The 13,111-nt window shown below is 37.0% G+C and overlaps 1 protein-coding gene across 1 annotated transcript in view; it reads left to right on the top strand.

The window, feature by feature from the left end:
* Positions 1-3,101: 3,101 nt before the first annotated feature.
* The window catches only part of SMG1 (SMG1 phosphatidylinositol 3-kinase-related kinase), a gene marked incomplete at its 5' end in the record, with an annotated part of 59,003 nt that continues 48,993 nt past the window's right edge, over positions 3,102-13,111 (top strand). Inside the window, 3 exons of the mRNA XM_009577821.1 lie at positions 3,102-3,265; positions 7,299-7,454; positions 12,700-12,836. Coding sequence (XP_009576116.1) covers positions 3,102-3,265; positions 7,299-7,454; positions 12,700-12,836 — 457 coding nt within the window. The remainder of the gene's footprint in view (positions 3,266-7,298; positions 7,455-12,699; positions 12,837-13,111) is intronic.

Raw genomic sequence — 13,111 nt, 5'->3', positions numbered from 1 at the left:
GGCAGAAAAAGTAATTATTTGTAAGACCTTGGCCAGTACCTGTCCATAGAGTGGCTGCATTTTGAGTTCTAAGTGGTTGTCTTTCAAAATCATGAATACGTTACTGACATGAAAAATGGCATTTTTCAGAAACAAATTTGAAAACTAAATGTCTCGTCCTGTACACACAGACCATGGTTCGCTGTGAGTTTGCACAGCACTGTCCTGTGTCACCCAGGTGTTTGGGTTCCTCGGTAGGGGAGCACAGGCGCAGGTGACAGGTACTGGGGTCGCGTCCCCAGGTCTTGATGAGCCCACGCCACAAACTCCCAGAGTGCTGATGCAGGAGCTACAGTACAATTCTTAAATTTGCTTCCCACCTGAGAAATGGTGTGCATCACTGGACAGCTAGAAATGCACAGGCCCATGAGATGGTGGGTTCTGCTTCTGGTGTGAATCTTACTGCAAGCTTCTTTCAGTTCAAAATCCTCCTTCAAAGCAATACGGAGGACCATAGCAGCCAGCTGGGTCACAGAACCTCGTTCTCTGGAAACAGTATCTTTCTATGACGCGTTTTTTTCTCTGCCTCATAAAGAAAGGGCAGAAACTGCTGCATATCTGAGCTACACATTTGTTGTAGTGGGAACAATGTTTTCAGTGGGAACTATTGTTCCTTAAATTGATACATAGAAGAACAATTACACATTTTTAATAAAATTGTGCTCACCTTTTAGTTGGGTGATAAAGTGTGAACAGGTTAGCTTGCAGAAAGCTGTTCCCAAAGACAGAACGAGGCGAGTGTGTGGTTTTTTCCCAGGGAAACAATAGGCTTATGTATTTTACCACAATGGAAAATTTTACAAAACGTTCAAAGGCTGTGCTGTGGGAAGTGAGGTTAGCTGAGAACATGTGTAGTCCTTCAGTTGATTGGGATACGCAGAACAGTCTTAAAAATTGTACGTTTAATCAGCTTGCCTTCAGACTTAAGAATGTCAGATTTAATGCTTGACAATTGGAGATGATACAGTCTACAGCACATCGCCTTAAAAAAAGCGATGCTCTTTGGGGAGGTACGCTATTAAGAACCCATCAGTACTTAAATTTACCAATTGAAAATTTGTCAGTCTGTTACATTGAAAGGCTAAAATAATTTGAATCCTCCGTAATAAACTCTGCTGTTACTTAAAGTGAGCTGGAAGTCTCCTGAGGTTTTAGGGCAGGGAGAAAATCTGGGGGCTCTGTAGCTGACTAGAAAATTTGCACATGGCATAGGCACATTTAAAGTTCATACCATTTGAAGGTACAGTGCAGAACTTCGTTGTGGTTCAACATACCTTAGGTGAATGATGAAGGTCCAACCGTATAAGTATTTCTACAGTCCTAGTTGACTGTCATGAGCAAAGACTTTTACTAAGGCTTTGCCTCTTGAGTAGCATAGCCTATTTTATAATATAGTCCAAGCAAGTGCTCAACAAAACAGTAGATGTGATGCCACAGTGAATGCTGAATGAGGAAAAGAGTCTTAATGTGTGTATCTAAAGATGAATTTGCTTATACAGCAAAAGGGAATAATACCTGCCAAGCAACCTAGTGTCAACCTTTCACTGTGAGAACAGGGCAAACCCACAATTTTCTTCTTTCGAACCCTGTTCCAAATTGATAGCGTGTTGTCTTTTAACACTCTCAAGAGAATAAAATATGGGGGGGGGGTTTCTTTAATTCCAGTTGTTTTTGCGGTCTTTTAACACTCTCAAGAGAATAAAATAGGGGGGGGTGTTTCTTTAATTCCAGTTGTTTTTGCAAATATCAACCCTCATGGTATTACTCTTCCAGTTGTACTGAGGATGAGCTATATTTGAAAATAGCAACCCTTCAGGACAGCTTAAGTAACAACGGCTTTTCAAAAATTTTAGCTGTGTTTTTTCCCTTTTGGCCTTGAGATGTATTTAACTCCTTTTCCCTGAATTTGTCACGGGTTCTAATCACAGTGTTCTCTTGAAAAGTAAAAATGAAAGACTTTTTCCCAATAACATGTGGTGTTTGTCCTTAGACAAATTGTAGTTAATTTACAGGAATGAAAAGGAACAATCTGTCCTGCTTTTTGTTAAGTAATCAAATGAACTATCCAAAGCTTAAAATAAAAATAGAAGATCTTTAGAGTTTGCTTAGGAAAAGCCCTCTGTAAATAATTTGAATAGTTTGATTCCAAATATACTTGAGTTGAACGAAATTCTGCTGTTTTTTGTTTTGGATGGGTATTGATTTACTGGTTGTAATGTAAAACCTCCAGTATTGCTTGTAAGAATGCATTTAAAGTGATTAGTTGAATTTAGGTTCTGAAGTCTCAGAGTTTAGTATATTAAAGTTATTGTATTTTTAAAAATGAAATCGCTTAGTACGTCCAGTGAGAAGAGTTGGTTTCATAATTTTCATCTTTTTCCTTAAAAGTTTATTCTGGGCTATAAATCAGTTTTCTGATATGAGAGTGGTTTAAACTTAACGCAGATTTTTTAACTCACTTTTTATCTGCAAACATTTACTCTAAAGAATAACAACTCTGGCTTTACATTTTTCCACAGTAAAGCCTGTTTTCTTGTTTTGCAGTTTTCGTTTTGCAAAAACTTAATATGTGATTCCTATATTGATTATCAGTTACATGCTAGTAACACCTCCGTCTAATAAGTGGTTTTACATTGCTCAATAAGGCCCATAGCATATTATGTAAATGTAATGTGTGGATTAGTAATGACTTTCACAAATGATAGACACTGTATCGCCTTGCTGTGGTATATACCTATACCTAGCTGTATTTTATTTTTCATTTCTGGGAAGTAATTTTTCCTTATATAGGCATCCAACTGGAAAGAGGCTTGAGAACGTCCTGAGGAAAGGCACTGGCGCACTAGAATGCATTTCCTTTGCGTGTTGCTGTAATAATTAGTCAATTCTAATCCCAATGTGCATTTAAGGTCACTTTTTAAGAAGCAGGTTAGACGTACAACTTTTTTTGACACAGGAAAATACTTTTGGGATTGTCATTTAAATATGTTGCATTTATAAGTGAATGTGAATCCCACTCCTGTTATACCCCTACATAAAAAAAAATATTTTTCTCTTTATAGAACTGACAGTGCATCAGCTGACCAGGACAATTTAAAATACTCTTCATCCAGAGATCGGGGCAGTTCTGCCTCCTATGGATTACAACCCTCAAATTCAGCTGTGGTGTCTCGACAAAGACACGATGATATCAGAGTCCACACTGACATACAGAATGAAGAAAAAGGTATACAGATTGCTGTGTCATGTGTAAATTGTGAAGGGACATTCAGAGAAAGGCAGTAAACTTGAAATTGTTGAGAATTTTTTCTTTTTTATTTTTTAAAGGCAGTGAACTGATACAAGTCATTGCCACAGTATCACTGTGTTGAGAGATTTATCAGGGATCAAAGAAATGTTGTGGTTGATATGAATACTGAGAAAAATATGCAGTTGCATTAGGAGAAGAATGTAAGAGAAGATTTAATGCATTAACAAGAATAAGCACTTTTTCCTAAAGAATAGTGTTCTGGATGTGTCTGGTCTGCAAGTTGTAATTTCTTCCTGAATTCTGTCTAGTGCTTCTGGTATTGAAAATGGACTGCCTGATTAAATGGGCTACTAATCTGATATATTACCTATTGCAGCTTTACTGCAGCAAACTGGAATCTTTGTTTGGGAATCAAATCTATATTTTGTCATTAATGAGAATTTCTACTTCTATGTGCCTCGGTCTGACTTCATATAAATTGCATGATGTATGGTTCATACAATTTTCTTTCTGGTTTTTTTTTTTTCCCCTGGAGTTTTTTTTTTGAGACTGGAAATACTTTCTCCAGAAAATAGCTAAAAATTCAGAATCATATCTTTTTCATCTTTATGAAAAAGAAATCTGTATTCTGATTTTTTTTTTTTTAAATTGCCAGATACAGGTATCAAATAGGAGGCTTTTTTACTTGCAGAGTCACTTTTTAGACTATGTAAATCATCTTCAGGCAGGCCAGACTCAAAAAAATCTCACAGGAATATTAGTGTGGGAGTTTCTGTTCAGGAACCTAAAAAGCATTCGCACTCCCCCTGCTTCTCTGCCCTGTTACTATTTGTAAAGAATTGCTACATCTTAGGGGAAGTTACAGCTGGGTGTGCTGATGCAAATTTATTTTTTTTATAAGTAGTATGTACTGCTAATAGGAGGCAGGGGCATGAAACAGGTATTTGTTTATCTGCATACCTTGAGAACCTTAAGATTTGGATAACCTTAACAGAGAAACTGCGTAGAAAGTGAGTATATTTGTCAGTGTGTCTGCTAACAAGGAGAGTTTTATTATGTTTCACACAGACTAGCATTGTAGGTTATTCTTAAACTTTGAAGTGTGCAAGTATTTAAAGAACGTACTGGCAGTATAGTGAAATAGTAAGTTTCGGACAAATTCAGTAAGGTAGTTTGTGAAGTTGCTGGGAAAGTGCCATTTGAAAAGAAAAATGCACCTCTCTCTCCCTCAAATACTGTGTCTTACAGGGCATGTCTCTGCTAGCTCAGCACTTGAACTATGCTATTTTGTTCAGGTGTGACTTGAAAAGATATGATTAGGATATTCTGTACTATAAAACCAAATTCCAAGTATCTCTAGTTCATTTTTATTTTTGGAGAAATTTGTAAGCTTGCAGCTGCAGAATAGTTTCTTTGTTTACTAAGATTTTTCAATTAATCTGTTGCAATCTGCCAGCATGGAATTTTCATTTTAAGAACTTCTAGCTTTTCTATCCTGGATAACCATATGTCATAAGTGCCTAGAATCCTTGAGAAGATATTCCACACCCCCTTCCCCCCACCGCCCCAGTTTCTGGTGTTGATAATAAAAATGACTTCCAACTTGATAATTTCTGGAAGTTGTTCAGGTTTGAAGACCTCCAAGGATGGGAGGTTCTGCAGCCTCCCTTAGCAGCCTGTTTGGTGCTTTACCACTCTTCTAGTAAATAATTGTTTTCTCATATCCAGTTTGAATTTCCTGTGCTGCAACTTATGACTGTTGACTCCTGTCCTTTTGCTCTGCATCTGTAAGATTAGTCTGGCTGTCTTTTTTTTTTTTCTTTAAATAACCCTTCACATTAGCTCGTGAAGACTGCAATTAGATTTCTCCCCTTTGTCGTCTCCCCTTTACTTTATAAAACAAGATAGTGGAGTTGGAATTTTTAAGTTTTTAAAACTAAATAGAAGGCTCTTGGGTTTTTATAGATGAGATATTCTCCCTTCCTGAGACACTCTCCTCCCTTTTGATTTATAACTGTGATGTGCTCAGAGTCCTTAGTGCTAAAAAGATACCATGACATATGAATACTAGTGCAGTATCTGCATATTTATGCTAAAATTAATAACCGTGACATAGCTGATCATATTCTTATTTGGTCTCAGATTTAACATTTAAAGGGAAATTAATAGAATTTTTGTATATTAGGATTTTCAAAAACTTTTCAGACTAGGAGATAACTAGAGTTATAATGTAATATTTACAGCCTTATTGTTGAAAAACCTGATTGCCCTGCTGTTTTTTAATTACTTTAAATGACAATTTGTTTCATATTGTTACCAAAGATGTACGATCTATATGTCAAGTGGGAGAATATAGGTTTTGTGTTTAATTCATTTAAGATAATGTCAAATACGCTATAGCAAATACTACGTGCCTTTGCAGACAACCAAAAAAGCTGGGCTATTTTGTGTGCTACAGGGAAAGTATGAAATAACTCCAATAGTATATGGTAGTATGTCTGGTTTTGATAGTTGATGTTTGTGGTCTGAATGCATGATTATCTGACATCTTCAGTTAAACTAATTTCTTTGTTGCTTTGAATTTTAGTGATACACTTCTGTTTAGTCATAAATATAATTATTGCTGTTACAAGTAATTTCCTTCATAGAGCAGTGTTGGTTTGTTATGACAAAATAACATTAAGGTGGCATACATGCTAGTTTATGTTTAAAAATTGAGTTTAATGTTGTAAATCCAAATATACACAAATTATCTTTACTGTAGTTGTAATTAACTAATTACAACTGAGACTTTGCACAGGATTTTCTGTAATGGTAGGGTAGTCCCGTGTGTATAGAAATACACAGACTTCTACTGGTAGTTCACAGCTTCTTTTTATCAAAAGCTTTGCCTTCAGGATGACATTCTTTACATCTACTAAGGTCCAGATTCACCTTGATGTTTGAACTTTTTTTTTTTTATCTATCCTGTAGTCTCAGTAGGCTGCCTCTTTTTGCAGAAAGCCACCTCTCCTTTTCCCCAGACTTTCTTTTATACACTGATGCAGGTGGAATTGTGGAAATACCTTTTCTGAAAGAAGTCTTGCATATCTTTTGTTGTCTGGGTTTAATTTTAGTAGTTGATTCTTCCCTGTGTCAGGCAGGGAAGGCACTTTAGAAAGCTGCCTGCACAGCTGCCTCGAAAATGAGCTCTAATACATTGAGTGAAGTATTGGGCAGGCTCAGGGGACAGTTTCACTTCTCCACAGTACTACAGAGGAGGAACCTGCCCCTCAAAGTGGTGTGGCAGACTGGAAAAATCTTTGGTTTCAACATTTGAGTATGTAAATTCTTGTGGATCTAGGAGTAAAAATAATTGAATTACTCAAAATGACACTTTTATTTCCATTTTATATTGTTACCAAAGGTGTACCATGTGTATCTCAAGTGGGAGAATGTAGGATTGAGTTTAATTAATTTAAGATAATGTCAGTATTAGTGTGTGAAAATATCCACTGTTGATGTTTAGGGGGAGTTGTTCAATCTACGTATAAATAATGTGTGGCTTTTTAAAAGCTTTCTCCTTTTTTTTTTTGGCCATTTTACTGAGCCTGTGTGGTGGATTTATAACAAAAACAGAATGGAAATTTGATGTGCATAATCAAGGAGCAAGTAAGTGAATGTTTCTAGCCATGTGTACTAGCAGTTTGACATGAAGGGCCTTGTAAAATACAGGGTCAAAAGTAATAATAAGAAAACTCCAAATGCAACAAAATGGATGTTAAACTTCATTGCAATAGAGGTTTTTCATATGCTTCAAAAAAAGACTGATTACATTCTGAATATGTGACCTGGAAACTTACAGGGCATAACAAAACATTTTTGCATGTGAAAGTGAAAAAGGAAGCTAAAGAAGGTGGTAGAGGATAGGGCTGCTAATTTGCGTATGAATTGAATAACTCATAACACACTACCCTACTAAATATATGGTGTGATAGCCTGTTTTAATCTCATATTGGTTTTTCCACAGGTGGCTACAGTGTCAATGGAGGATCTGGGGAAAATACTTATGGTCGGAAGTCGTTGGGGCAAGAGCTGAGAGTTAACAATGTGACCAATCCTGATTTTACCAGTGTTCCGCATGGGAATCGTGCTTTAGCCACAAAAGACATGAGGAAATCACAGGGTAAGGATACCACAGATTTTCAGGAAAAGAGGAACTCTTTTGGCAATCTCTCTTGTGTTCAGAATATGAAAAGTTCACTATAATAAGGCAATCTATATGGATTTTATTTTTTGTGATACATGATTAGATGATGTTAATGGAAACTGCCATCTTGTATTTACTGTTCCCTGCACTGAGACTTCCTCCATAGGTTAGGTAGATCTCTTGACTATATGGCTTATGCTATCAATCTTTCAATTTCCTTTAAATAGCTTTTGAACCCTCATTCAGGTCAGCCGAATTTGGGAAAGAGCTCAAGGGCTCCAAGAAGGAGAATTTGCTCTTAGATTTGTTGAAAATTGATGCCTGAGTAAAAAGTTGTTCGTTAACGAGTCCCTAGTGCGGGAAAACCTGCTCAACCGTTATCTGTTCTCACTGGCCTGCAGGTCAACTAGTCATCACATCATACCAGCTGATTAGTCAGTAGATGTGTACTCCTGAACCAGCCACAATTCATGTTCCCTCTTGCTCAGCTGAGGATTAGAGGCCAGGGAGGAACTGGAGGCATCATAAGAATGTGGGCAAGGTCTTGGGAGATACAGCGAGAGGAGATCTGGAGTTGCAAGAAGGTGCGAGAATGCTGGTCATGCGTTTTTGAGAAAGAAGGCTTTGCTTTTCCCACTATTTGGGTTTAAATCATAGTTTTTTTAAAAAAAAAAAGTTCTTCCAAGGACTTTTGAATGAAAATAGAAACTTTGTTATGACTAAGCACTGTCATTTATTGCATCACTTAGTATAAGTGGTAGTTGAGCCACTAACAAAAACTGTGACTGCTTTATGCCAGGCACATTATAAACATGAGGACACAGTGTTTCTCCTCAGGGATTTATATTTCAGAGGAGACAAAAGGTGAAAGAAGAGTGTTCAGTGTGCTTTGCGGGTGGAAGAACTGAGATGCAAGTGGTGACATGACTGTTGCAAAAGCCTCATCTTTGGAATGGGTTAAACTCAGACTTTATAATCCCATTCTAGTGTCTTGATATAAAAATTATTCAGTCCTTTTAGTGTCTTAAATTACGTTTATGTAGAGAAAATAGAGAATTGTCTAATAGAGAACTCTGTGAATAATACTTCTGGTTGTGGGCTTCTGTATGAATTTACTATTAGTTAGTATGGGCAGAAAATTCAGACTGTTCTCCTAGGTATGTGAGCACCTCTTTAATCCTTAAAATGTTAGGAACTATAATTTTGGATGACTGAAATCACTGCCTATGTCTTGTATGCTTCGGTACGTATTCTGTCATCTAGATGTCAGATTTCAAGAGTTTCTCCTTTTTAACTGGGCTGTCTGTGATTGTTGTAGGTTTCAGCAAGTCATTTTGATTTTTCATATCATCTTCAAAATACAGTGGGATTATGTTGCAACAGGATCTTATTTTTAAATTCTGTTATATTTTCTTGTTTGTTAGTGTATACATTAAGCAATTTTTAAAATAGTTGTCTTTTGTGAGTGAGTTAGCATGTGCCTGAGACCTTGCTGATTTTTCACAAAGTGGAAGTCATACAGGTGTTCATTAACTAGTGCTTTGACTAGTGTAGCCTCAGTCATGCTCTTGGTTAGTTTATTCTTTTTTAAAATTATTTTTAGTTTATGATTATGGCTCAACAGACAGCTAGCACTTACTCTCTTAGGGAGTAATGCCAATGTTCATCAGATATTAACTGAATAAAAACAAAGCTGCTTTTAGTAGAGAGTTTTGAACAGTAAGTCTTGTTCTAGCAGCGGTTAAATGTGTGTCTCATACCAGTAACCTTGGTGGTAGTAGTTTTATTTATACAGTTCTGGTTTTAGGATTTTTTTGTATGTAGAACAGCACAACCATATTTCAAAATAAATCAGAGTTTTCCATGAAGATATTACAAACAAAAAGATAAATGCAGAGAAGACAACACTAAAAAGTTGCAAGTTGTGGATTTAATTAATTCAAGGCTTGTACTTACTGTTGACTTTTCATCTAACACTGAAGAGTCAAGCAACGTTTTTAGGGACAGGAGGGGACACTTTTTTAGGGACCTTGCAAAGATCTAGAATATCTTTAAAAAAGTTATTTAGTAAAAATAATTTTCAGTGTTTTCCAAACCATTGCATCCTGGTTTGCCCTTCAAGAGCAGTATCTAGTGACCTAACCCAGCTGTGCTGGTGTATCTTCCCATGTGCTTGCTGAGTGTCGGAGATCAGTGCAAACTGGGAGTGACAGAAGAGAAGTGATGTGTACTGTGCGTTCCTGGTCCAGGTTAGCGTTGGTAGAGTGCAGCTGTAGCAATATTGTAGAATATACTTTGCTCTTTCTCATGAGGCACATCTGTTGTCTTGGAAAGGACTGTATTATGGGGTGGCCAATGCATTGAATTATTCAAGGACAGATTCAAATTGCTGTTTTGAGAGGCTTCATGTAGACAGTCTAATAGTGAAAGAAGCTGAACCGAATCTACACACACTTAAGCTTTCAAGATACATTCAGTAATATACGTTCCTAGCAGAAGAGTTTTCACATGGAATTATTCATGAATAGCAGTTGCACTTTTTATTTTGTGTACTGTAGTCTGTGTTCATTTCCATTGTAACCAAGCTTTAAAAAAACTTTCATTCTTGTTTGCATATGTTTTGTTTCCGAACTATTCCATTTGAACTTTCAAAAAAAAAATTTTTTTTCCCTGGTCTGGTGACCTTCTACTACTGCCCAGGTCTTAAAGAAAATGGTAGATGTGATATACCCCCAAGCAGGCTGCATTCTTCCTGGTAGTCCTTTTCTTTCTTCTCCAGGGCTGATCAAATTTTTTAGGTGGGTAACTGCGCTAGGTCCATCTTTCTGAAGTTTGGCTATATATTGACCATTGGCAGGCAAACCTTGGACTACAGCTGCTAGCTCAACTCTTGGCAGAAATACAAGGAGATCTTCAGATGTAAGTGATCATCTAGCAGGGATTGTAGTTATTAGTCTGGCACCTTCTGAGGTGCCATCTCAGGAAGACCTCAGATACTGCTTCAGAAGGTGTCTTTGCTGATCACGATTCCTTGTATGTTTCTCACCAGACAGATGGCTTTTTGTCCGCTACTGAAGACTGGTTTCCAGATAAAGCAAGGGGAAAGAATCTTAATTCTTCCTAAATGGATATGTATGCCTTAGTCTTCTGTAAAATCAGTAACATCTTAAAAGAAGTGCTCTTCATGCCTGTCAGATAACATCTCAACACGTCTTGTGTAGTTGTGCTAGCTAGGAACAAAACGTAGATTTGATCCTTCAGACTCTTATTGCTATTTTAATGATTGCTAAGCCTGCCTAATCCTTCAGAATGTCAGGTGTCTTCAAAATTAATTGCTTAAACTGATGCCTGGCAAGAAACAGATTATCAAATCTTATTTTATTCATACTCTCTTTTAAAATTCAAAAAATAAAGACATGAAAATAAGGTTGAGAATACTCTTCATGACTATAATACAGAAGACATGCCCTCCTGTAGATGATGCCATGACGTATAAGAGTTACTGGCCTGTGGGTGGGTTCATAGGATTCTGTAATACACAAGGACACAAAGGTTTTTGTTTCTTGAATTTCTTTATTACAAGTTACTACAAACTACCACTAGTAAAGCAAGTGTATACGTAGGATTAATTACTTATATGCATATATATATACCTATATATATTATTCAAAGTGTTACCGGTACAGCACTTATCAAACTTCTCCCAGGAGTGGGGCCAGTTGATGACAGACAAAGTCTCACTTCAAAGATCACGGAGCCTGGAGTCAATCAGGCGTCCCCAGCGATCTGTCCGATCTGTCCAGGAGATGTCACATAGCAAAGTCTTTGCAGGGGGAGGTCTCGGAGAGAAGCTCTGTTTTGGGTAGAAAGCAAGTTATTTTTATATTGTTAGAGACATAAGGGGGTGTAGGACGCAACCACCTGGAGCCACCGGTAGCTTTTACCAACTACTGTTTTTCAGCTGGAACAGCCAATAGCCGATTCCTGCTTTCCCAGGATGTTTTCTACCATGACAGTCTATTTTTCATCTTTCCAGACAATAGGTTTGTTGCAGTTTCTTGGTTTTGTGTTTATCAAGGGCATCTCGGGATGTCTCAGGTTCTTAGGTACCCAGCTGCCCTTCAAGGATGCTCCAGGTTCCCACTTCGGGTTCTCAGGCGAGCAGTTCCCAGGCTGGCAGACATCATCTTCTGTCAGTATTTTTCCTTTATAACCTTCCTATTATAACCAGGTTGCCTTTATGGCTGCTCTCATCACATGACTGATGTGTAACATACCAGAGAAAAAAGCTGTCTGTAGTTGTCTTGGGTGTTCTCGTAAGAGTCATGGTGACTAAGAAAACCTCGTCATGTTCCATGAATCCTCTAATTTTAATCACCATGAAATATCTAATGTTAAACTTTTCAAAAGAAAGTTTGTTTCCTTTTTGCAGATGAGGGAAATGAACTATTCTCATAAGTTCATGTAATTGATACCTAAATCAGGTAAACTGACTTGTGACCTTCACTGCTATCAGTAGTGCTATTGGTCAACTTAAATGAAATGTTTTCTTAGGAAGATGCTAATTCTCCTGTATTATGATCCACTTAAATCAATAGCCACTGCACCTCTGCACACTGTATACTTTTGTTCCTCAATAGAGGAAGAGTAGATCAGTTTTCCTTTTCAAAGCAGAACCCTGCTAGCTATCAGAGGACTACTCATAATCTTTCTTCTTGCGCCAACATGATAGAGCAAGTCTTGTTTCTTGGTAGTTGCTTGAGCTTAAATCTGGTTCTTTGCTTCAAGAAGCAGCTTGTTGTTTTTTTTCCACAAGGTTTTCTTTAAATATTATTTGTTGAATTATTTTTGTTTATATATTTAGTCAGAGGTCTGATTTAACCTTACCAGGCCCCTTTTTTTTTCAGTTCCATTTATGTAGAAGGGAACTAAATCCAGGTTTTTGTGTAGAAGTAAAACAGTTCTACTTAGTTCTGAATGAGTTCTACTCAGGTACTGGGCTGTCCACTGGAAGGAATGAAATATTTTGGTAGCTAAATTCAATTTTACATTTATTTATTTTTCCTCATATTAGCTTTAAAACAAATCAGGATTTTTTTTTTTACTTTTTTCTCAAATTACTATTCTGACTTACTGAGTCCATAAATACATATTTCAGACAATACAGATATTATTGATCAAATGCTGTAGAGAAAAGAAATAATTGCCATTTCTTTTTCAGAGCGATCGTTGTCTTATTCTGACGAGTCTCGACTGTCAAATCTTCTTCGGAGGATTACTCGGGAAGACGACAGAGACCGAAGACTGGCTACTGTAAAGCAATTGAAAGAATTCATTCAGCAACCAGAAAACAAGCTGGTTAGTAATTTTTACTTTTTCCATAACACTGGAGTATTTCTTGTTTCATAAAACTGTCTTTTTAAAAATCTGAGTATTGGGATATGTCTGCGAGAAATATCTTATATACAAGGAATTTCCTTCTACAATAAAGGAGAGTGTATTCCTGGATTGCCTGTCCTTTTTCCAGCATTCAGGAAATTTTTTATTGCTTGATTACTTACGATGTATTGCCTTAAAGGAAACTACTGAATGCATGAGCTGTAGGAATAAATATGGCATGCATGTGGGTTCTT

Source organism: Fulmarus glacialis, unplaced genomic scaffold, assembly GCF_000690835.1.
Source record: "Fulmarus glacialis isolate BGI_N327 unplaced genomic scaffold, ASM69083v1 scaffold8465, whole genome shotgun sequence".
Lineage (NCBI taxonomy): Eukaryota > Metazoa > Chordata > Aves > Procellariiformes > Procellariidae > Fulmarus > Fulmarus glacialis.
This window is presented reverse-complemented; position numbering and strand designations above follow the sequence as displayed.